Source organism: Scyliorhinus torazame, chromosome 11, assembly GCF_047496885.1.
Source record: "Scyliorhinus torazame isolate Kashiwa2021f chromosome 11, sScyTor2.1, whole genome shotgun sequence".
In the NCBI taxonomy this organism is placed as follows: domain Eukaryota; kingdom Metazoa; phylum Chordata; class Chondrichthyes; order Carcharhiniformes; family Scyliorhinidae; genus Scyliorhinus; species Scyliorhinus torazame.
The window spans coordinates 239,004,688-239,030,573 of NC_092717.1; the positions used below are offsets into that span (position 1 = coordinate 239,004,688).

The window sequence follows — 25,886 nt, forward strand, 5'->3', positions numbered from 1 at the left end:
TTGTTTTGTATACTGCGCGCATTTAGGTACAACACCCTCAGTCCTGCATTGACCACCTCTCTTCTCATAGTTGTCCCCTTATCTGCTGTGCCTGAAGCTGTATTCCTGCTGCTTTCCGTACTCTCTGTTCTATTGCTTGTTCTGGACACTTTACTAACCTCTCCTGACCCCTCCACCCCTTTAACCAGTTTAAAGTCCTCATCGTTAACCTGCATTCCTACCTTCTCCTTTAACTTTCATTTTCTAATTTTCCAATCCAACTGAACCCCTCCCAGGACTCTGGGCCCAGCTTGATTCAGGTGAAGACCGTCCCCTCGACCACCTCGAAGAACATGATCAGCAGGTGCACGGGAAAACCACCAGCCAGGCGTTCCCCTGGAAACCACACACCATCCTGACTTGAAACTATAATCACAGTTCCTTCACAGTCTCTGGGTCAAAATGCCGGAACTCCCTCCCTAACAGCACTGTGGGTGTACCTGCAACACATGGACTGCAGCGGTTCAAGAAGGCAACACATCACCACCTTCTCAAGGGCAATTAAGAACGGGCAATAAATCCAGCAAACAACACTCACATGAATGAATAATGAAGAGAAATTGTGTATTGAAACAGCGCAAAGGACTGAATAGGCAATGTCCTATGCTCATATTTGTCGTCCCTTCGCCAGAAGATTGGTCCAATGCACTTATCAGTAATAATTTTAAAGAGAGCAGTGTTTATTAAAGGTGCAATGTAAATATTGAAAACAAACGCAACAAAAAAGCAATTAGTCAAAGGAGCAGAACAGCGTCATCAAAGTAAGCCCTTTTTATTTTTGTTTTGTTTTTGTTTTGAGCAGTGAATGAGCTGGAACAGACAATACGTCAGCACACAGCCATTGGGTAGCCATGGCTGAATCTTCCGTCCTCGTTCGTGCCTGGGATTTTCCGATACCGCTGAAAGTTAATGGCGTTTTGGCTGTAGCGCCAAATGCCCCCTTCTCGCTTACAACGTGTCCCGTCACAGACGGGATAGGGGAGTCCCGCCCCATATTTCTAAAATTTAGGTCAAATAAAAGCATCTCAATCTTCCATCCACAGTTTTTCTTCATCATGGGCAGAGCGTGCAATCCAATTTGGGCCGTTGGTGTATAACGTGGACACATCTGTTGACCGCACAGCTGCCAGCCTTGCACTCGCGAAGCGAGATGTAATAACGTGAAGAGGTCAATTGGGGCATCTCACAGCCGGAATTAATTACCTGTCCTTTGAAACGTTGCCGGTAAGGTTCATGAACTAATTACTGCGTCCTTCCTGCTGACTAAGGTAATAAAGTGACACAGGAATCAAACACCAGACGTACAGGGTCACCTTGCAGAGGATTTATTAAACCGGGAGTATTTGCAGGAAAGGCTACAGGTATACAGACAGTCTTCAGGTAAATGTGCTGCAAGTTCATTCACTCATGGTGAGTTGCACAGTGTGTTGACAAATGATTCATTTTTCTGCTTTATTTCGTGGATGTAAACAGTTTTTAAAATGCTCACAATTCTGACCTAGTTTGAACTTGATTCATTTGAATGTTTGGTACGTGAATCTACCAGGAAGGAAGAATCAGCTCTAAAGTGTGATGTACAAAGAAAAGGTGAATAATATTCATAGTCAAACTGGATAAAAATAGAAGCAACATATGGGCGGGGTGGGGTGGAGGGGGGCAGGGTAGGAGGGGAGGGGAATCAAAACAGGGAGCAGAATTCAGGTCAGAAGTTGTTTAAATCAACAGTCCAGAAGCAAAAGAAAAACAGGAAATGCTGGAAAAACTCAGCAGGTCTGGCGGCATCTGTGGAGATAGAAACAGAGTTCATGTTTCAGATCCGCACGGCTCTTCTTCAGAGCTGAAGAGAGGTAGAAACGTGAAGGGTTTTACACTGTTGAAGAGAATAGGGTAGAACGGGTGGAGCAAAATAGAAGGCCCGGGGTGGGTGGGGGGGGGGGTCTCAGGAGAGATTTGACAAGGACGTCACGGACACAAGACAAAGTGTTAATGAGAGTGTTAAAGACTAAGGCAGGTGCTAATAGTGGCACATCGGTCAGGTAGCAGAATGTGTTAATAGCAGAAGAAGGGTCAGCGCTCTCTGAAAGCAAAACTACGAACAGGTTGATCATTGGCCCTGTGGGGAGAGAGAGGTAGGAGAAAAATTACAGCAAAATGGAGAACAGAGTTTATGGTCTGAAGTTGTTGAATCAACTCAAGGTTAAGTCCAAAAGGTTGTTAAGTGCCTAATTGGAAAATGAGGTGCTGCTCCTCCCGTTTGCAATGGGCTTCACTGGAATATTGCAGCAGGACCAGGACAGAAATGTGAGCATTAGAACAAGGTGGTGAGTTCAAATTGCAAGCGACAGAAAGGTCAGGGTCGTGCGGACTGGGCGAAGGTGTTGCGCAAAGTGTCACCCAGTCTGGGCGAAGTCTCCCCACTGTAGAGGAGACCACATTGTGAGCAGGGAATACAGCTGACCAAAATGAAAGAATTTCTGCTTCATCTGGAAGGAGTATTTGGGGCCTTGGACAGTGAGGAGGGAGGGGTGGGGGTAAAGGGGCAAGTGTTACACCTCCTGCAATTGCCTTGGAAGGTGTTGTGGGAAGGGGACGAGGTGTTGGAGGTGATGGAGGAGTAGACCAGAGTGTCACGGAGGGAATGGTCCCTACAGAAAGGTGAGGGGAAGACGTGTTTGGTAGTGGCACCTTTCTGCAGTTGGCGGAAAAGGCGGAGGATGATTTTGGGGGAAATGAATAGATTTAGTAACAGTCTGAACACAGGGTCGTCAAATGGTTATACCCCAGTGAACCTTACTCACCCTCAAGGATCTGAAATCAGTAAGAACCTTCCAGAAATATCTTGGTTGTTTACTGTTAAAAGGACAGCCATTGAGTCGGGGCAGATATGGAAAATTTGATAGTCTCTAGCTCGGGAGAGATGACCCTGCTTCTACACCTCGTAGAAGGCCACCACCACAATGATCCTTTGACTGCGGAGGCTGGTGGGGGTGAAAAGTGAGGGCATTGGGAAGACTTTTATGGTTCTGGGGGGGGAGGGGAAGGGGTGGGCGCAGAATGATGACAATAGATTTATTTATTGAAGCACAATACCGGTGTTCAAAATCGTGGAGGGCTTTGGTAGAGTGATTGAGAAGTGACTGTTTCCAACGTCAGGACGGCCACTTACAAGAGGTTGTAGGTTTGAGGGGATTGGAGCAAGCTGTTGTGATCTGGAAGGTGCTGTCTGGCAGGAGGTGGGAGCAGATCCAACCGTACCTCTCAAAGGGAATTGGATAATTAGTTGAAGGGGAGGAGATTTGCAGGGCTGTAGGGAAGGAGTAGGGGAGGGGGAACTAATTGAGCAACTCTTTCCGAGTGTCAGCACTGTCAGGATGGGCCAACTGACCTCTCTTCGTGCTGCACGATTCGATGTAATTTTGCTCTGAGTAGATCATCAATGGCAGGTCAACCATTGGCCCTTTATAACGGAGGGGGGAAAGTGTTGAACGACAAAAATAATCCATTCAAAACTTGCAGCGAATCAAAAGGCTCGGAATCGTTGACCGCCTCCTCACACCGACAAACTAGTTTCTTTGTCAAGATTCCAACTCACTACAATCATCTCCAAAATAATCGGGCGGGATCACAATAGGATTCATAACCAATCTGTAATGAATGCTAAAACGTCGATAAATGTTCTTGAATTATATTTTAAAACTGAGCAACCACAATACACAGCAAAAAAAAAAACAAGTCAAACTTTCTAGAAAGCTTCACTCCCAGAATAATGCAAACACTTTTCACAATGGAATGAAGTCTCTCTTGGATAGTTTTTGGTTTGACACCGTACGTATGTTGTTTCAATACTTGCACAGGTTTTTGCTGCTATGCTGACCTTTAAGCTGACATGTAAGGTGGAGCTGGATCTTTTGTCGGCATCGCGGCAGCTTCCTCATTTGGTGGCAAAAGGATCTAAAAGTAAACCAAAGAGACAGTTTATTAGGAGCAAGGCCGCGTGTTCCAATCCTCATTTGCTTCTGCACCATTCTAATCGTCTTGGGTGAAAGGACAGCCTGCATGCCTGTAGAGCCTTTCACTAACTCTGGACTTCGCAAAGCGGAAGGACTTCAGTGAGGGAAGCAGTTTTCCAAGTGCAGTCACTGTTGTGACGTAGCAAATGTGGCAGCCAATTTGGACACATCAAGCTCCCACAAGCAGCAACGTGATAACTCGACAGCACTTTCCAAACCGGCGACCTTGCCCACCTGAAAGGTTAAGGGCAGCAAACACACCAGAACATCCCCAAGTCCCCTCCAAGTCACTCACCGCCCTGACTTGGAAATATATCTGCCATTCCTTCACTGTCGCTGGGTCAAAATCCTGGAACTCTCTCCCTAGCAGCACTGTGGGCGTACCTACACCAGATGGACCTCAGCAGCTCAAGCCCTTCCTAAAAATAACATCAATGGGATCATTTACATCCCCCTTGAGAGAGCTGCCAGGATCTCGGTTTAACCCCTCGGGCTGGATTCTCTGGTCCTCCAGCTGCCTGTTTCTTGGCAGTGTGCCATTTGCTGGCAACGGGATTCTGTATTCCCGCCGCTTGTCAATGGGATTTCCCATTGAAGCTACCCCAAGCTTCTGGGAAACCCTCGGGCAGGGGTAGGCTTCCGACGGGAGCAGAGAATCCTAACGGGCGGAGAATTCCAGCTCTCATCTGAGAGACGGCGCCTCTGATAGTGCGGTGCCCCCTTGCTGCTAGCATTGGAGCGTCAGCCTAGATTTCTGTGCTCAAGGGAGATAAATCATTTGGTTGCATGGTGCACCGAAAACAACTCTCTCTAAATGTTGGAAAGACCAAGGAACTGATCATCGACTTCAGGAAGCGTAGCACGACACACACTCCTGTCTGCATCAATGGCTCCGAAGTGGAGATGGTCGATAGCTTTAAGTTCCTGGGGGTCACCATCACCAACAGTCTGTCCTGGTCCACTCACGTTGATGCAACAGTCAAGAAAGCCCAACAATGTCTCTACTTCCTACAGAAGCTAAAGAAATTCAGCATGTCTGCATCAACTCTCACAAACTTCTACAGATGTGCGATAGAGAGCATCCAATCCGGCTGCATCACAGCCTGGTGTGGCAACTGCTTGGTCCAAGATCGCACGAAACTGCAGACTGTGATGAACTCAGCTCAACGCATCACACAAACTTGCCACCCCCACATTGATTCTGTCTACACCTCCCGCTGCCTCAGGAAGGCAGACAGCATTATCAGAGACCCCTCCCACCCAGGCATTGCCTTTTCCAGACCCTTCCATCAGGCAGAAGGTACAGACGTCTGAAGACTCGCACATCCAGACATAGGAATGGCTTCTTCCCCAGAGCTACAAGACTCCTCAACGACTCCCCCTCGGACTGATCTGTTCCCTGTAAGAACACTATTCACGCGCCTTTTGCTGCTCTTACTCATGTATTTGCTTTTTTTGGCCCCTTGTTCTGCACTGTAACCAACCACTGTTTGTCGATGTACCATTTGTCAATGTTCGCTGTTGATTCATCTTTTTTGTCTACTATGTACGTACTGTGTACATTCCTTAGCCGCAGAAAAATACTTTTCACTGTACTTCGGTACATGCGACAATAAAAATCAAATCAAATCAAATCAAGTCTCTGGAGCGAGATATAAACCCACAAAATTCCGATTCAGAGGAAAGTGTGCTAGCCACTGAGCTGTGCCTGACTGAACCCATTATGGTGCTTGAAACATTTTAGTTTCCAGATAGAAGTATTCATTTTCAACAATGTAAATGCAAACTAAATTCAAGAGATGCTATTCACAGCCAAGACAGGGGATGATTTAAAGTGGTGAATCGCGCCAGTTTCTGTCGGCATTCTCTTTGAACGGAGAAGAATATCTTACAGAGATATTCCAGTTTCCAGCTGAATCCAGTCGGAGTGAGGACAGAGTGACTGCTGGGTAAGTAGTAAAGATTTAAATTGTTTGCGCAGGCCCATAACAGCTGATTCCTGTTCTCGTGTGGGGCGCAGTGGTTGCTGGTTAAGTGTTTTATTTTTACCTGTATTTAAGTTGGGCAGTTTCTAAACTGTAGACACTACACTTGTAGTGTCCCTCACCCTTCCACCTCCTTTAACCTAAGGGGTAGAGTGAATAACAGGGAAGCTCTTTCTTTCTTTTTCTTTTTTTATCGAGAGGGGATGGCAGGGAAGGCAGTGCAATGTTCCTCCTCCAGAATGTTTGAGGTGAGGGACGCCGTCAGTGTCCCTGCTGATTTCACCTGTGGGAAGTGCATCCATCTCCAGCTCCTCAGAAACCACGTTAGGGAACTGGAGCTGGAGCTGGATGAACTTCGGATCATTCGGGAGGCAGAGGTGGTCATAGATAGTAGCTTCAGGGATGTCGTTACTCTGAACAATCAAGATAGATGGGTGACGGTGAGAGGGGCTGGGAGGAAGCAGTCAGTGCAGGGATCCCCTGTGGCCGTTCCCCTCAGTCACAAGTATACCGCTTTGGATACTGTTGAGGGGGATGACCTACGAGGGGTAAGCCACGGTGAACGGATCTCCAGCACTGAGTCCGTCCCTGTGGCTCAGAAGGGAAGGAGGGGGAGCAGGCGAGCAATAGTTATTGGGGACTTGATAGTTAGAGGGACAGATAGACGGTTCTGTGGCAGCGAAAGAGACTCACGGATGGTATGTTGCCTCCCAGGTGCCAGGGTCCGTGATGTCTCGGACCATGTTTTCAGAATCCTTAAAGGGGAGGGGGAGCATTCACAAGTCGTGGTACACATCGGTACCAACGACGCAGGTAAGAGAAGGGACGGGGATTTAAAACAGGAATTTAGGGAGCTAGGATGGAAACTGAGAGCCAGGACAAACCATGTTATCATCTCTGGTTTGTTGCTATCACATGCTAGTGAGGTGAGGAACAGGGAGAGAATGCAGATAAACACGTGGCTGCAGGGATGGTGTAGGAGGGAGGGTTTCAGGTACGTGGATAATTGGAGTACATTCTGGGGAAGGTGGGACCAGTATAGACAGGACGGTTTGCACCTGAACCAGAGGGGCACCAATATCCTGGGAGGGAAATTTGCTGCGGCTCTTCAGGGGGGGTTAAACTAATTTGTCAGGGGGCTGGGAAAACGAGCTGTAGTCCAGAAGCCAGTGTTGAGAGTGGTGAGGTACTGAGGAGGGTATCAAGGTCGCAGGAGTGTACCGGCAGACAGAAAGGTGGGTTGAAGTGTGTCTACCTTCAATGCAAGGAGCATCCGGAATAAGGTAGGTGAACTTGGAGCGTGGATTGGTACTTGGGACTACGATGTTGTGGCCATTACGGAGACATGGTTAGAACAGGGACAGGAATGGTTGTTGGAAGTTCCGGGGTATAGATGTTTCAGTAAGAATAGGGAAGGTGGTAAAAGAGGTGGAGGAGTAGCATTGTTAATCAAGGATAGTTTAACGGCTGCAGAAAGGCAGTTTGAAGGGGATCTGCCTACTGAGGTAATATGGGTTGAAATTAGAAATAGGAAAGGAGCGGTCACATTGTTAGGAGTTTTCTATAGGCCGCCAAATAGTAATAGGGATGTGGAGGAAGAAATTGCAAAACAGATTATGGATAGGTGTGGAGGTCTCAGGGTAGTTGTCATGGGTGACTTTAACTTTCCAAATATTGATTGGAACCTCTGTAGGTCGAACAGTTCGGATGGGGTGGTTTTTGTACAATGTGTGCAGGAGGGTTTCCTGACACAATATGTGGATAGGCCGACAAGAGGGGGGGCACATTGGATTTGGTACTGGGTAATGAACTGGGCCAAGTGTTGGATTTGTTTGTGGGAGAGCACTTTGGAGATAGTGACCACAATTCGGTGTCTTTCACTATTGCAATGGAGAGGGATAGGGCCATACGGCAGGGCAAGGTTTATAATTGGGGGAGGGGTAATTATGATGCGATTAGGCAAGAATTAGGGAGCATAAGATGGGAACAGAAACTGTCAGGGAAAGGCACAAATGAAAAGTGGAGCTTGTTCAAGGAACAAATACTGCGTGTCCTTGATCGGCATGTCCCTGTCAGGCAGGAAGGAAATAGCCAAGTGAGGGAACCATGGTTCACAAACGAGGTTGAATGTCTTGTCAAGAGGAAAAAGTAAGAGTATGTAAGGATGAGAAAACAAGGTTCAGTGGGTCGCTTGAGGGTTACAAGGTAGCAAGGAATGAGCTGAAAAAAGGGCTTAGGAGAGCTAGGAGGGGACATGAGAAGTCCTTGGCAGGTCAGATCAAGGAAAACCCCAAGGCTTTTTACTCTTATGTGAGAAATAAAAGAATGACCAGGGTGAGGGTAGGGCCGGTGAAGGACCGTAGTGGGAACTTGTGCATGGAGTCAGAAAAAATAGGAGAGGCGTTGAATTAATACTTTTCGTCAGTGTTCACAAAGGAGAGGGGCCATGTTTTTGAGGATGAGTGTGTGATTCAGGCGGGTAGGCTGGAGGAAGTAGATGTTCTGAGGAAGGATGTATTAGCAATTTTGAAAAACCTGAGGGTCGACAAGTCCCCTGGGCCAGATGGGATATACCCAAGGATTCTTTGGGAGGCAGGGGATGAGATTGCAGAGCCTTTGGCTTTGATCTTTGAGTCCTCGCTGTCCACGGGGATAGTGCCAGAGGACTGGAGAGTGGCAAATGTTGTTCCTCTGTTCAAGAAAGGGAATAGGAATGACCCTGGTAATTATAGGTCAGTTAATCTTACTTCGGTGGTCGGGAAGATAATGGAAAAGGTCCTGAAGGATAGGATTTATGACCATTTGGAAAGATGCAGCTTAATCTGGGAGAGTCAACATGGATTCGTGAAGAAGGGTAGGTCTTGCCTCACAAATTTGATTGAATTCTTTGAGGAGGTAACTAAGTGTGTAGATGAAGGTAGAGCAGTTGATGTCGTATACATGGATTTTAGTAAGGCGTTTGATAAGGTTCCCCATGGTCGGCTCATGAAGAAAGTAAGGAGGTATGGGATAGAGGGAAATTTGGCCAATTGGATAAGTAACTGGCTATCACATAGAAGACAGAGGATGGTGGTGGATGGAAAATTTTCAGACTGGAGACCAGTTACCAGCGGTGTACCACAGGGATCAGTGCTGGGTCCTCTGCTATTTGTGATTTTTATCAATGACTTGGAGGAGGGGGCTGAAGGGTGGGTCAGTAAATTTGCTGATGAAAACAAGATTGGTGGAGTAGTGGATGAGGTGGAGGGCTGTTGTAGGCTGCAAAGAGACATTGATAGGATGCAGAGCTGGGCCGACAAATGGCAGATGGAGTTTAATCCTGATAAGTGCGAGGTGATTAATTTTGGTAGAAAAAATTTGAATGCAGATTACAGGGTTCTGAGGAATGTGGAGGAACAGAGAGATCTTGGGGTTCATGTCCACAGATCTCTGAAGGTTGCCACTCAAGCGGATAGAGCCTTGAAGAAGGCCTATAGTGTGTTAGCGTTTATTAAAAGGGGGCTTGAGTTTAAGAGCCGCGGGGTTATGCTGCAACTGTACATGACCCTGGTGAGACCACATTTGGAGTATTGTGCGCAGTTCTGGTCACCTTATTATAGGAAGGATGTGGAAGCATTGGAAAGGGTGCAAAGGAGATTTACCAGGATGCTGCCTGGTTTGCAGGATAGGTCTTATGAGGAAAGGTTGAGGGAGCTAGGGCTTTTCTCTTTGGAGTGGAGGAGGATGAGAGGTGACTTAATAGAGGTTTATAAGATGATGAGGGGGATAGATAGAGTGGATGTTCAGAGACTATTTCCACGGGTGGATGTAACTGTTACAAGGGGGCATGACTATAAGGTTCAGGGTGGGAGATATAGGAGGGATGTCCGAGGAAGGTTCTTTACTCAGAGAGTGGTTAGGGTGTGGAATGGACTGCCTGCTGTGATCGGGGAGTCGGACACTTTCGGAACTTTCAAGCGGTTATTGGATAGGCACTTGGAGCACACCAGAATGACAGGGAGTGGGATAGCTTGATCTTGGTTTCGGACAATGCTCGGCACAACATCGAGGGCCGAAGGGCCTGTTCTGTGCTGTTAAATAAAATTCTGTTCTATAAAACAAAAAAAGATGTATAGAAAGCTGATTGACTATTTTGCACCGAAATGTGATCACTAAATTTACTTATGACAAGACTGGGGAAAAATACAAAGCAGCAATAATCCTCTCAGAGTGAAGTTTAAAGCTGTTAAAGAACGGGAATAACAGTGAAGGTGGGCGGAAAGCTACTTGCAATAAAGATACACTTCACCAACTCTGTATCAATAATCAGGGGCGAAATTCTCCGGAAACGGCGCGATGTCCGCCGACTGGCGCCCAAAACGGCGCAAATCAGACGGGCATCGCGCCGACCCAAAGGTGCGGAATGCTCCGCATCTTTGGGGGCCGAGCCCCAACCTTAAGGGGCTAGGTCGGCGCTGGACGAATTTCCGCCCCACCAGCTGGTGGCAAAGGCTTTTGGTGCCCCGCCAGCTGGCGCGGAAATGACATCTCCGGGCGGCGCATGCGCGGGAGCGTCAGCGGCCGCTAACGGCATTCCCACGCATGCGCATTGGAGGGAGTCTTTTCTGCCTCCACCATGGTGGAGACCGTGGCGAAGGTGGAAGGGAAAGAGTGCCCCCACGGCACAGGCCCGCCCGCGGATCGGTGGGCCCCGATCGCGGGCCAGGCCACCGTGGGGGCACCCCCCGGGGCCAGATCGCCCCGTGCCCCCCCCCCCCCCCAGGAGCCCGGAGCCCGCCCGCGCCGCCTTGTCCCACCGGTAAGGTAGGTGGTTTCATTTACGCCGGCGGGACAGGCATTTTAGCGGCGGAACTTCGGCCCATTCGGGCCGGAGAATCGAGCGGGGGGGGCCCGCCAACCGGCGCGCCGCGATTCCCACCCCCGCCGAATATCCGGTGCCGGAGACTTCGGCAACCGGCGGGGGCGGGATTCACGCCAGCCCCCGGCGATTCTCCGACCCGGCGGGGGGTCGGAGAATCTCGTCCATGGTCTTCGCTTCCTCTCTCCCATCAAGCAAGGGAACAGCTACAAACATGTATTTTGCAGGTACGTAGAAAACAGTTCAATATGGAATCTGGATTAGAATCTAACGTCAATCTCAGTGCTGATCCCAAACAGAAATGGTGTAAAATGTTGGTTAACGTTTTGAATCCGGATGACTCTTTTTCAGCCTTTTGAGGAATAGTCAAAGACCATACAGTGCAGAAGGAGGCCATTCGGCCCATCCAGTCTGCACCGACCCACTTAAGCCCTCACTTCCACCCTATCCCCGTAACCCAATAACCCCTCCTAACCTTTTTCGTCACTAGGGGCAATTTATCATGGCCAATCCACCTAACCTGCACGTCTTTGGACTGTGGGAGGAAACCGGAGCACCCGGAGGAAACCCACGCAGACACGGGGAGGATGTGCAGACTCTGCACAGACAGTGACCCAGCGGGGAATCGAACCTGGGACCCTGCCGCTGTGAAGCCACAGTGCTAATCACTTGTGCCACCGTGCTGCCCATAGGGACCATAGTCGTAGGGACTCCAAACGTTAACTCTGCTCCTCTCCCCGTTGTTGCTGAGTTTTTCCAGCATTTTCTGTTTTTATTTTAGCTTTACAGAACCTGCAGTATTTTCTTGGTATTAATAAAAGATTAACAAAATCGTAGACATTTACGAGGCCATTCAGCTCTCACCATCGTAATGTCCAGTAATCTCATAGAGCCTTATAAAATTCTAACAGGATTAGACGGGGTAGATTCAGAAAGAATGTTCCTGATGGTGGGGGAGTCCAGAACTAGGGGTCACAGTTTGAGAATAAGGGGTAAAACATTTACGACTGGAGGTGAGGAGAAATTTCTTCACCCAGAGAGTGGTGAATCTGTGGAATTCACTCCCACAGAAAGTAGTTGAGGCCAACACGTTGTGTAATTTCAAGAAGGAATTAGATATAGATTATCATAGAATTACAGTGTAGAAGGAGGCCATTCGGCCCATCGAGTCTGCACCGGCTCTTGGAAAGAGCACCCTACCCAAGGTCAACACCTCCACCCTATCCCCTTAACCCAGTAACCCCACCCAACACTAAGGGCAATTTTGGACACTAAGGGCAATTGATCATGGCCAATCCACCTAACCTGCACATCTTTGGACTGTGGGAGGAAACCGGAGCACCCGGAGGAAACCCACGCACACACGGGGAGGATGTGCAGGCTCCGCACAGACAGTGACCAAAGCCGGAATCGAACCTGGGACCCTGGAGCTGTGAAGCAATTGTGCTATCCACAATGCTACCGTGCTGCCCTATATATAGCTCTTGGGGCTAAAGGAATCAAGGGAATGGGGGGGAAGGCGGGATCAGGGTATTGAATTTGATGATCAGCCATGATCATAATGAATGGCAGAACAGATCGAAGGGCCGAATTGCCTCCCCCTGCTTCTATTTTCTTTGTTTCTATGCCCATCCAGTCTAATCCCACCTTCCAGCTCTAGGCCCCCGAGCCTGGTAGGTTTTCAAACATGTTAGAAACGCGGCGAGGATTGCTGCGTCAATCACTTTTTCAGGCAGTGAGTTCCAGATCTCGACCATCCTCCGGGAGATACGGCAGGATTCTCCGACCTCCAAATCCCGCGTTTCTCAGCTGCGGGAGGTGGCGAGCCGGCGGCGGGGTTCGCTGCTCCTACCGCTGGCAATGGGAATTCTCATTGAAGTCACCTCACACCGTTAGGAAACCGGCGGGCAGGTTGCGTTGCCAGAGGGACCAGAGAATCCTGCCAAGATCCTCTTGAATCCCCAGGAACCTCTCTTACCTGAAATCCATGCTCCCTGGTTATGGACCCCCTCAAACAATGGGTATTGGGTCTTCCTATCCACTTAATTAATTTCAATTATGTCTCCCCTCAGCATCTTCTGCTCCGAAGAAGCAACGTCAACCGATCCAATCTTTTCTCATAACTAAATTTCCCCAGTCCAGGTAATATCCTTGTAACCAACTCCTCCACCCTCTCGAGTGCAATCCCATCCATCCTATACTGCGATGACAAGGTCTACCCGCAGTGCTCCAGCCCGGTCACACTTGCATTTAATACAAGATGGCTCTGGCATTTCCTTCGCCTGGAACCACCTCCTACTCATTGAGCAGACCAATTACTGTTGCCAACCTCCCCAGTATTGCCCTGGAGTCACTAGGAATGTAAGATGAATCTCTAGGACACTGCTGGGAGAAATAAAAAAACAGGAGGAAAGTCACAGAGGCAATCTAAAAAAAAGTCATTGGCCGAGATTCTCGGTCCTCTCTGTGGCGTGATCTTTGGCGGTGAGAGGAGGCCTGCCATTGACCAGTGGTGGGATCTTCTGGTCCCACCACTGTCAATGGGATTTCTATTGAATTCACCGCACGCCACTGGGAAACGCGGCGGAAGATCTTGCCCATTATTTCTTAAATAGTATTTTTTGGACACTTGTGTTTATTATTTGTGGGTCTCTAGCCCCGTACAGGCTAGATTGGGTAAGGCCAGCAGATTTCCTTCCCTAAAGGTGTTAGGAATGGACGGTTATGCTTTAAAATGTCTCCTTTAAATTAAGGTGAAATGGAAATCTGAGAGCGGACAGAGGTTTAAGGAGAATTCAGAAGTTGGCTATTTCCAACAGCCCAGCGCTCCTCCAGAGTGTCAACATATATTTTGTGCGCAAACCGTAAGATGTAGCAGTGCAAGTAGATCATTCGGCCCACCCAGTCTGCTCCCCCTGGAGTGGGTCTTGAACCCACGACTTTATGACTCCAGGATGAGAGTGCTAGCACTGAACCACACAAAAATCTGTTAATTTGAAAGAGGATTAGCAAATGCCGAACGTAAATGGTACATTGTGCAATTGTTATGGTGATATAATTTAAATGACTTTACAAACTCTGCCCATGCAATTTGGAAATACATTCCATTAGTGGAAACATTCAATTTTAACCTCTGATAGAATTTGCAGCTTCCAAAAATCATATTTCATTTAAATGCGATACTTAAAAAGGATTTGACTCAATCCCATTCCTTGGCATTGAATTCTTAATTGGCTGGCAGCATTGAAATAAGTTTGTCATTTACCTTTGAAGTGGTTTAACAGCTCAGAAAAGGGCAATTGGCCAAACTGATCTGTGCCAATGCTCCACACGAACCTCCTTTTTTGAATTAATTCCTGGGGATGCAGACGTCACTGGCTCAGGCAGCATTTCTCCCAATCCCTAATTGCCCTTGAGATGGTGGTAGTGGGCTGAACCATTGCAGTCCCGGAGGTGTAGGTACATCCCCGGTGCTGTTAGGGAGGGAGTTCCAGGATTTTCACCCAGCGGCAGTGAATGAACGGCGATATATTTCCAAGTCGGGATGGTGAGCGACATGGAGGAAACCTTGGGGTTCCCAGGTATCTGCTGCTCTTGTCCTTCTAGATGGTAGCAGTCGTGGGTTTGGAAGGTGTTGTCTAAGGAACCTTAGTGAGTTACTGCAGTGCATCTTGTAGACGGTACACACAGCAGCCACTGTGCGTCGGTGGTGGAGGGAGTGAATGTTTGTGGATGGGGTGCCAATCAAGTGGGCTGCCTTGTCATCGATGGTGTTGAGTTTCTTGAGTGTTGTTGGAGCTGCACTCATCCAGGCAAGTGGAGAGTATTTCATTACACTCCTGACTTGTGCCTTGTAGATGGTGGACGGGCTTTGGGAAGTCAGGAGGTGAGTTACTCGCTGCAGGATTCCCAGCCTCTGACCTGCTCTTGTAACCACAGTATTTATATGGCTAGTCCAGTTCAACTTCTGGTCAATGGTAACCCCCAAGATGTTGATTTTGGGGGATTCAGTGATGGTAATACCATTGAATGTCATGGGGCGATGGTTAGATTCTCTCTTTATTGCTACAGTGGTTGCACTTTAAAAGTACTTAATTGTCTGTAAAGCACTTGTTAAACCTCCCAATGGTTAGGAATATCTAAATGTAAGTTATTCTTCCTTTCTGTCCCTGAAGGTGGGCAGTAATTGTATGGTGCAAATATTATGTGTGAAACACATTCAATTTCTCAAACTGCCGTGGCAGGATTTGATCTCTGTTGAATTGCCTGGTTCATTCTGAGTGATCCAATAAAAAAATAGGTTCTGAACTCGTTGCATTACTTGCCCTGAGATATTTTGGTGCCAATAATAAAAAAGGTTTAGTATTGTCAAAGACCAATATCCTTAACTAAATGAGAACAAACCTTGCTTGGGGGAATAAAAGGGGACCCACCCGGACTTACAGCCTTTCCAAAAGTATCCTAGTCATTTGATGGTACAGATCTTCAATACTGCTGTAACAAGAGACATGTTGCCGTCTTGCACTTATCAGGACAAATGCAAGAATACCAAATTTCAAACAATCACAACAATTTATACTGCAAGAGTGATGGGTGCTGGTTGGTTGACTGATTGGCCGAAGCATTTCATTGAAGAAAACAAAGAAAAAGGGTCCTCGCGCTCACGGGTAATTTAAAAAAAAAGGAACAAGGCTTGACCATTTTCTATTTTCGGAGAGAACAAGTGGCTGTGTATGATGTACATTGCTTCTAGCAAGAGTAAATGAGCCACTTGCTTTCCCTATGGTAACGCCACACCAATCAGGGTCAAGTTACTAACTAATCAGCATCAACAATCAGATGGGGGGTGGGGGGGCATGCCAATGATTCTGTGGGGGGGGGGGGGGGGGGGGGGGGGGGAGTGCTGTAACAGTATTCTGAGATTGGGGAGCTCTTTAAACACGATGCCCCGGTCTTGGAGCAGCGGGACCTGTCCGCAAGATTAGTTCCGCCCCACTCAATTCCAGCCAGGAACCCGGTGAGCCGTGGAATGGCACGGAAGGCACGCTCCGAGCGCGAATCGCTCTGGTTTTCCCGCTGGAGGGAGTATTCAGTCTCCAATCAGGAGACTTGCGCCCATCATGTCTCTCTGTTCAGCAATATTCCACATACTAGTCCTTTGGTAATTATTATTCTGAAGAATTAGGCACCAAGTTGGCTTTGCTGGAAGTACAGAAAAAGGGAGGTATGAGAATATAGCCCAGCCTTACTCCTAGTACAATCTGATGGTTAAAAAACAGACAGCTACATCAGAGAGGACTCCCCAGCAGCGGGGCGGGCGAGGCAAGCAAAGAGTGTTAGATATCGGTGGGACTGGGAGATCTTGCCGTTGGCCTCTGCCACCGGAATCACACGTGTGTGTGTGTGTGTGTGTGTTTGTGAGGGGGGTGGGGGGCCCCTTTAGTCTTTCAGTGTTCTGACCACACACACTAGAAACTTCAGAGAGTCGTGAACACAGCCCAGTCCATCACACAAACCTGCCTCCCATCCATTGACTCCATCTACATCTCCCGCTGCCTGGGGAAAGCGGGCAGCATAATAAAAGACCCCTCCCACCCAGCTAACTCGCTCTTCCAACTTCTTCCATCGGGCAGGAGATACAGAAGTCTGAGAACACACATGAACAGACTCAAAACAGCTTCTTCCCCGCTGTTACCAGACTCCTAAATGACCCTCTTATGGACTGACCTCATTAACACCCGATGCCAGTGTTTATGTAGTTACATTGTATACCTTGTGTTGCCCTATTATGTATTTTCTTTTCTTCCCTTTTCTTCCCATGTACTTAATGATCTGTTGAGCTGCTCGCAGAAAAATACTTTTCACTGTACCTTGGAACACGTGACAATAAACAAATCCAATCCAATCCACTACAGAAAGGCAATCGCGGAGCTGAAGGCTGGAAACTTAATCCATTCGCCTTCCCCGTCATATCCAACCCATAAGCTGGGATCAAAGTCCCCACTTGCTACTGCAGCCTACTTGTCTCCTCAAGTGCTCGACAACACACGTATTTCAGGGCCTAAGCATCAACTTCATTCCTCCAGTCTGGTTTAAAGCTGGCCAAAGACAATTCGACAAGCCCTTGAAATATTAATCCACATGTCTTAAGTTAGACACAGGCTGCATTTACACAGCATTGATTTGAGGTGTTTATAAACTCAGTAAGAACAGGGACAGGTCGCCTGTCATTAAATAAACCACAAGGAATGCGGACGTTTACATTTCAAAGGGGTTTAAGTAAAAAGTAACCGGTTTTGGTCTCCTTCTCTGAGGAAGGATGTTCTTGCTCTCGAGGGAGTGCAGCGAAGGTTTACCAGACTGATTCCAGGGATGGCGGGACTGTCATATGAGGAGAGATTGACTAGGTTGGGATTGTTCCTGCTGGAGTTGAGAAGAATGAGGGGGGATCTCATAGAGACTTATAAAATTCTAACAGCACTAGACAGGGTAGATGCAGGGAAGATGTTACCAATGGTGGGTGTGTCCAGAACCAGGGGTCACAGTCTGAGGATTCAGGGTAAACCATTTCGGACAGAGCTGAGGAGACATTTCTTCACCCAAAGAGTGGTGAGCCTGTGGAATTCATTACCACAGGAAGTAGTTGATGCTCAAACTTTGAATATATTCAAGAGGCGGCTGGATATAGCACTTGGGGCGAATGGGATCAAAGGCTTTGGGGAGAAAGCAGGATTAGGCTATTGAGTTGGATGATCAGCCATGATCGTGATAAATGGCGGAGCAGGCTCGAAGGGCCAAAAGGCCTCCTCATGCTTCATCTTCCATGTATCTATGTAACCGTTTGACTTCATAACCGTGTGTGTGTGTGTGTGTGTGTGTGTGTGTGTGTGTGTGTGTGCCAGGTTCTGCCAACCAAAGCCACCCACTAGCCAATCAAAAGAGTGTGGACAGCCAACAACGGAGTATTATTAATGTAGGTTTATTATATTGCTGAGATAGGGTTCGTTTAGGACATAAGAGCATAAGAAAAAGGAGCAAGATAAATGGCCCAACGAGCCTGCTCCACCATTTAATTCGGTCATGTCTGATCTTGGGTTTCACCTCCATTTTCCCGCCCAATCCCCATATTCCTTAATTCCCTGAGAAACCAAAATTCTGTCTATCCCTTAAATGTACACAACGATGAAGCTTCCACAATCCTTTCAGTGAAGTAACCTCTCCCCATCTCAGTCCTAAATGGTCGGTCTCGGAGAATACCAGGTCGGGTCCGCTAAACATAGGCCAACGGTGACTGCTGTACGTGCGTTCCGGAAGGCATTGACGCCTCTGTCGAGGTGGCGGAGAATTGCGATTTGATGTCAAATCCTCGCCCGCCGCGATTTTAGGGCAGGGCCTATTCTCTGCCCAATCGCGTCTGGCGATTATAGCGTCAGCCAGCGGAGAATCCCGCCCACTGTCTCCTATCACATCACATTCCTCGTCTCTCCACCCAGTTGAATGGCATCCATCACCACAGTGCCACCATCAGTCCCCCTCATCCACCTTGCCGTCTCTCCCCATCCGTACAGTAGCAAGTACCTCCTGTCTGTTTGACAAAGACAGGGGCTGAGGCTCTTCCATCACAACCTGCCTGATCCGGAGTCACACCCTCCTGTCCCTGACTATTGAACAACTCTAAGGGTCTGCCTTGCCCAAGGAATGTGACTTCCTCCTGAAATAAAATGTCCATAACTTTTGTTTTGGTCTCCATCTCAGTAACCCTGAGCCGAAATGTCTCCAGCAAAGCAATAGCAATCTTTATTAGTGTCACAAGTAGGCTTACATTAACACTGCAATGACATTACTGTGAAAAGCCCCTAGTCGCCACACTCTGGCGCCTGGCCGGGGACACGGAGGGAGAATTCAGAATGTCCAATTCGCCTAACAAGCATGTCTTTCAGGACTATGGGAGGAAACCGGAGCACCCGGAGGAAACCCACGCAGACAGAGGCAGACTCCGCACAGACAGCGACCCAAGCCGGGAATCGAACCCGGGTCCCTGGCGCTGTGAAGCAACAGTGCTAACTACTGTGCTACCGTGCTGCCTAAGCTGCAGACACTAACTGCAGCTGTGCTTGCCCAGGATCACACTGGTGTTCAGGAGATCCCACACTCTACAGTCGCAACACACCACTTGCCCGCCTTTATAATATGTTAATTAATTAATTACTTTCTCATTAATGAATTTATACTTAATACACCCTTCTACTCCCAATACCCTTTACTACTGCTAGTAAATCTTAATACTACCAATATCCTTACAATTATTCATAGCTTACACACTCTTTGCACACCAACCAATTGCTTACTTATTTCCTTGTGATCTTGCACTTTGATTGTGTTGTTTTTGAATGGATCTTCGCCGTGTTTTCATTCTCCCACTGCTCTCGCCTCTCACCCTGTTTTCAAATAGACCCTACCCTCTTACACTGGGCGGAATCTTACCAGAATTTGACAAACTGTGAGGCTCAAGCAGAAAACTGGGCTGCAGCTCTCCAGTGGCACACTTTCCCCTCCAGATCTCTAAAGAAAAACAATGAGTGGGCGTGGTTTGCGCCGTTACTCTGGCGGGGACGGAGCCTGACAGGGTCGGTAATCGGCTCCACAGAGATCAGGGCACCATCTTTAAAAGGCGCCCCCCTGTTGGAGGCCATTTTCTGATACTGGACTATGATATAAATTATAGGTGGCTCTGTAGCTACATTTGTGCTCCTATATTACTTTTGAATAGTTCTGATGAGACAAAAGATACTCATTGGCTTAGATGCCTGTTTAGAAGAGGCAATTTGTAGAAATAGATAGTGTATACACAATGCTTGTTAATATCAGAAAGGACACAAACTGACTGTTAGCTATTAAAGCAATACTAAAGACGCAAAATGGCCGAACTAGCCACATTCCTGAACAATAAGTTACAAACTGGGTAAATTACCTCATGAGAACCCAGGGAGTATCTCAACAGCTGCTGATGACAGCTTCACAGAACAAGGAATGCAATCTATAAGCTCAAGGTCCCCCGCTGTAGACAGGACATATCCTTGTGTTAGTTTTGATTGATTTCTGTATGAAATTAGGGGCGGGTAAGACAACACCCACTTTAACCATATATGTGATAACTGGGATGCTAAGAAACTTGATTGACTGCATGTAATGAATTGTAACGCGAATATAGTTGATTGATTGTATGTAAATGAGAATACAACTAATTTCGCCCCTTGAATCTGTATATTAACCCAATGCGAACCTTAGCTCAAGTGAGAGAGAGGATTGCGAGACTGCGTAGTCTCCAAATCTTTCTCCCAGATCTGAAATAATAAACTGCATCTTGAGACTCATCCTCAGGCCTTTGTGGGAATATTTTCACCTCTAACACCCCGATCAGCACTGAAACATACTAGCCAATAGCCCCCACCACGGGGGCATCGAGTCTCTCCTCACCCCCACTGACAATTATCGTCAGCATTCCCTTCGGCCCTACTTTCCCCTGACAATCATCGCCGGCATTCCCCCATCACCACCACGGACGTATTGCTGGCACTCCCCGCTAGCCCTCCTCAGTGTCCCCTGCTCCCCCCACCACACTAGGGCCCGCCCCTAGCACTGTCCTGGCAGAGGTTGGCACTGCCAGGCTGGCACAATGCCAACCTGTGCCATGGAGCAGTGCCATGGCGCTGCCCGGCCATGCCCCTCCACCCCCAGGATCTATACATACCCCTGCTCCCCCCCCGGAGGAATCCCCTCGACTGATTCACGTTTGGTCAATCCTGTTGTCAACCTCGCTGACGCGACCTGAATATTTTGGGAGGGAGGATCATGTGTCTTGAGGCCCATTAATGCTATTTAAAGCCATTAAAATCTATTTAAATTAGGGTGTGAACCTGGTGATGTTGTCAGCGAGGAGCTGGGAAAATCAGGAAATGCCACAAACGTTTCCTGATTCTCTCTAGATATTGCGTCCGTGTTTCCAATCCCAAGCAAGACCCGTAGTGGCTCTAAACTGCCCCCAGTGTTTTAAAATGGACACATGCCTCTCACACTGTCTTCACCTCTCGCCACATTTTCCCTACATTTACACTCCACATTCGACATTTAGGCTACATTTGCTTCACAGCTCCAGGGTCCCAGGTTCGATTCCCGGCTTGGATCACTGTCTGTGCAGAGTCTGCACGTTCTCCCCGTGTCTGCGTGGGTTTCCTCCGGGTGCTCCGGTTTCCTCCCACAGTCCAAAGGTGTGCAGGTTAGGTGGATTGGCTATGCTAAATTGCCCTTAAGTGTCCAAAAAAGGTTAGGTGGAGTTACGGGGATAGGGTGGAGGTGTGGGGATAGGGTGGATGTGTGGGCTTGGGTAGGGTGCTCTTTCCAAGGGCTGGTGCAGACTCGATGGGCCAAATGGCCTCCTTCTGCATTGTAAATTCTATGATAATTCTATGATTTATTTTAACAGTATGTTATAACCTGCCTACTTACCATTGGCAGGGGACTAATGACAATCCCACAATCCTGTGGCAGTATGAGCTTCCCCAATGAGGGGGGCGGAGAAACCATTAGTAAACTCCTAGTATAACTAAAGCTGGCCAGTTTAGGAACCAGCAGGAAGGAGTGTGCAGCAAGGGAAGTTGCTGCTGCTGTTATATATATATATGTTATTGTAAATAAATGTTATTACTTTGTATCCTTAAATCTCTTGTGCTGGATTCTTCGTGGCCCTCACAAAACAGTACAAGTTCTGTCTTTACAGAAAATAACTTCCAACTTAAAATATACCCATTCAGATGCCCTGTTCAATATTAAAAGCAATCGACTCATACTTATATTGATGAAGTTGATAAATGTTAGTTGTGTTCATGTAACATGCTAGCTAATGACTACAATATTCAATTAGCTATCAACCATAAGTAATTATTGATGAAATAGCTAATCGGATATGTCGAACATTAAATGATTGGTGCATTATATTTCTTTCAGGCAACTAATTAAAGATTAAAAATTTATTCGATCTCCTCTTTCCCCTCTCTCCCCCACCCGCTGAACACAATCTCCATTTCAGGTCACTTCTCTACACTGTTAACTATCACCCTGGTCACTATTTTTCCTTCAATCAACCTCAGAGATAAACAGATGAAGTAATTATTATCAGATGGCTGTTTGTGCGAACTTGCTGTGCACAAATTGGCTGCCACGTTTATAACCTTCTCATTGACACTAAGTTTGAGTTCCGGTAGGGCTCCTGACATTTTACAGCATTAGTCCAAAAATAGACAAATTTGCTGAACTCAAGAGGTGAGGTGAGAGTAACTGTCCTTGACATCAAGGTACATTATACTGCGTGTGGCATCAAGGAGTCCTGGCAATGAAGTCAATAGGAATCAGGGGAAAAGCTCTCCTCTGCCTGTTGGAATCATACCTGGTACAAAGGAGGATGGTTGTGGTGGTTGGAGGTTCACAGAATCGCAGAGTCACAGAATAATACAGCCCTTCAGCCCATCGAGTCTGCACCGATGCATGGAAGACACCTGACCTGCCTACCTAATGCAAGTGCTCATCCAGGTACATTTTAAAGGGTGTGAGGCAACCCGCCTCTACCACCCTCCCAGGCAGTGCGTTCCAGACCGTCACCACCCTCTGGGTAAAAAACAATTTTTCTCAAATCCCCCCGCTCCTCCCCTTGAACTTGTGCCCCCTCAAAATTGACCCTTCAACTAAGGGGAACAGCTGTTCCCTATCCACTCTGTCCATGCCCCTCACAATCTTGTACACCTCGATCAGATCGTCCCACAGTCCAGCGAAAACAACCCAAGCCTATCCAATCTCTCTTCATAACTTAAATGTTCCATCCCAGTCAACATCCTGGTGAATCGCCTCTGCACCCCCTCCAGTGCAATCACATCCTTCCTATAATGACCAGAATTGAACACCGTGCTCCAGCTGTGGCCTCACCAAAGTTCTATACAACTCCAACATCCCTCCCTGCTTTTGTAATCTGTGATGTGCCGGCGTTGGACTGGGGTGGGCACAGTAAGAGGTTTTACAACACCAGGTTAAAATCCAACAGGTTTGTTTCGAATCACTAGCTTTCGGGGCAGAGCTCCTTCATCAGGTGAGTCTCACGGGGGGCAATTTAGTGTGGCCAATCCACCTACCCTGCACATCTTTTGGGTTGTGGGGGCGAAACCCACGCAGACACGGGGAGAATGTGCAAACACCACACGGACAGTGACCCAGAGCCGGGATCGAACCTGGGACCTCGGCGCCGTGAGGCAGCAGCACTAACCACTGCGCCACCGTGTCGCCCTCAGACTGCTTTAACCCTAGGCTCCTTCCATTAATTACCTCACTAAGCTGAACATAATGGGCAGGATTCTCCGTTAGCCGACGGCGAAATCGGGAAGGGCGATTGGGTGGAGAATCGGTTCTGACGCTGAAACCGGGGCAGGCGTCAATTTGACGCTAAATCGCTACTCCGTCACCTCGACAGCAGAATCGGTTCCGGAACGCACATACAGTAAACACTGTTTGCATTTCGTTAGCGGGCCCGACCCGGATTTCTCCGGGGCCTCCGCCATTCTCTACCTCCGATGGGCCGAGTTCCTTTTTTAAAATTGAACAATGACCTTTGTAATGACAGTAGTAATCAGTAAGTTCTTTGATTGCCGTTACCGCGCCCTTTGACATTCCCATGTAAATTCTTTTTTAAGAGAGTATTTTATTGAGGCATTTATAATTTTAACATTTTAAACAGAGATCCAACACATGCAAAAACCCCGAAATAACGCACTAAACTCCCCCCATCCCTAAACCTTAACTACCCATACACTAGATTCCCTGCCCTTATCCGGCCCTTCCATGGCTCCCCCTCCCACGCAGCAAAATCCGTCTCCGGGCCACCAGGGAGGCAAAGGCCAAAACATCGGCCTCTCTTCCCCCCCCTGGGCTCCCGGATCTTCGGACACTCCAAATATTGCCATCTCTGGACTCGGAGCCACCCTCCCTTCCAGGGCCTCTGTCATGACATCTGAAAATCCATGCCAGAATCCCCTGAGCCTCGGACACGCCCAGAGCATAGGTACATGATTCGCCGGGCTTCCCCCACACCTGTCCTCCACCTCCTCAAAAACCCTGCTCATCAGGGCCACCGTCATATGAGCCCCGTGGACCACCTTGAACTGGATCAGACTGAGCCTGGCACACGTCGAGGATTCATTGACTCTCCTCAGGGCCTTCTCCCATAACCCGACTTCCAACTCCCCTCCCAACCTTTCCTCCCACTTCCTCTTCACCTCCCCAACTGGGACCCCTTCCCACTCCATCAGTTCCTTGTACATTTCCGAGACCCTCCTCTCCCCAACCCCTGTTTTAGACATCACCTTATGATGGGCCGAGTTCCCGACATAGATTATCATAGAATTTACAGTGCAGAAGGAGGCCATTCGGCCCATCGAGTCTGCACCGGCTCTTGGAAAGAGCACCCTACCCAAGGTCAACACCTCCACCCTATCCCCATAACCCAGTAACCCCACCCAACACGAAGGGCAATTTTGGACACTAAGGGCAATTTAGCACGGCCAATCCACCTAACCTGCACATCTTTGGACTGTGGGAGGAAACCGGAGCATCCGGAGGAAACCCACGCACACACAGGGAGGATGTGCAGACTCCGCACAGACAGTGACCCAAACCGGAATCGAACCTGGGACCCTGGAGCTGTGAAGCAATTGTGCTAACCACTATGCTACCATGCTGACTGCCCGGTTTGCTTGTGCTTTTAAAAATCGTGAAACCGGCATGGTGGCTGCTGAGGGAAAGAGAGGGGGGGGGGTACGGAAAGTGTCCAACGTCGGTATTGTTTGCTGACAGTTGTGCCGCTGGCCGGGGGGCTTCTACCAGGTAGAGTAGCGGGGGGTGGCCAGGAGGTGGGCTGTGAGGTCGGGGTGGACGGGCATGGAACACCATTGTATCAGCTGGCACAGTAGCCATGCGCCCGCAGCTAACAGCCCACTGTGAACTTAATGACACGGGTCGTATAGTTGTCCCCCCAGGGCAACACCCTGGGTGCCCTCTGGCCCCTGCCGACCCATCAGCTGTCTTGGCACGCTCCAGCATAACCAGTGCCATATTTTTGGCTGGGTGAGTGTGCGCGGGGAGTGTAATGTGTATGTGCTCCGAGTGTCAATCACGGACCCGGCGAATCCCACACCGTTTTTCATTGGAATCGATTGTGTTCCACGTGGCGCCGCCCCTCAACGGTCGCGGAATCGGTCCAGATTTGGCGCCAATTTTTCTGTCGTGAAAGTCCACGCATTCTGCGTTGGCGTCAACACTGAGTCTCAGAAACGGAGAATCCAGCCCAATGTCTCTAATTATCTACTCCGTAAGGAACCCTCTTAATATTAAAGTCCATTAGCCCAAACTTTTACAAAGCTTTAATTGCACCTCTGGATACTATACCCATGGCTGTCTTTCAAACCAGGATTTTTAAAAACATGACAGCAGCAGTCACACAAACGGTATCCCAGGCTTTTAACCCTTACTGTGCCAAATACATATAATACACATATCTGAAATTGCAACATTCATCACACTCTGCCATGAGCAACATCATTTGGAGCAAAACCAATGTTTACTTTTATACTTTCTTTGAGTACTTTTTTCCACTGTTTTCAAAAATATTATCAGTTGCTCGGTGATACAGAACATGAATATTGCTGAAAAGAGAGACATGTTGTTGAGGTCTCTTGCATTGCACTCATCAGCAGCCTTTTGTCCTGTGGAGTAAATTGTTGTGATCATTTGAAATTTGACATTCTTGCATTTGTCCTGATGGGAGCAAGATGAAATCTCTTTGTCGACATGCCTCTCCTCTCAGTAAAATCAAAATATCGTGCACGGGGTTAAAGGCTACTTGATCAAACGTCAAGAATCATCCAATTTTGTGCTGTGAGGATGGACATGTTAGGT

At 48.1% G+C, this 25,886-nt stretch overlaps 1 protein-coding gene across 1 annotated transcript in view; it reads right to left on the reverse strand.

Annotated features, from left to right (window-relative positions):
• Window positions 1-1,348: 1,348 nt before the first annotated feature.
• laptm4b (lysosomal protein transmembrane 4 beta) overlaps window positions 1,349-25,886 on the reverse strand; it is a 93,430-nt gene continuing 68,892 nt past the window's right edge. The window contains exon 7 of the mRNA XM_072468471.1: window positions 1,349-3,990. Coding sequence (XP_072324572.1) covers window positions 3,916-3,990 — 75 coding nt within the window. The 3' untranslated portion in view covers window positions 1,349-3,915. The remainder of the gene's footprint in view (window positions 3,991-25,886) is intronic.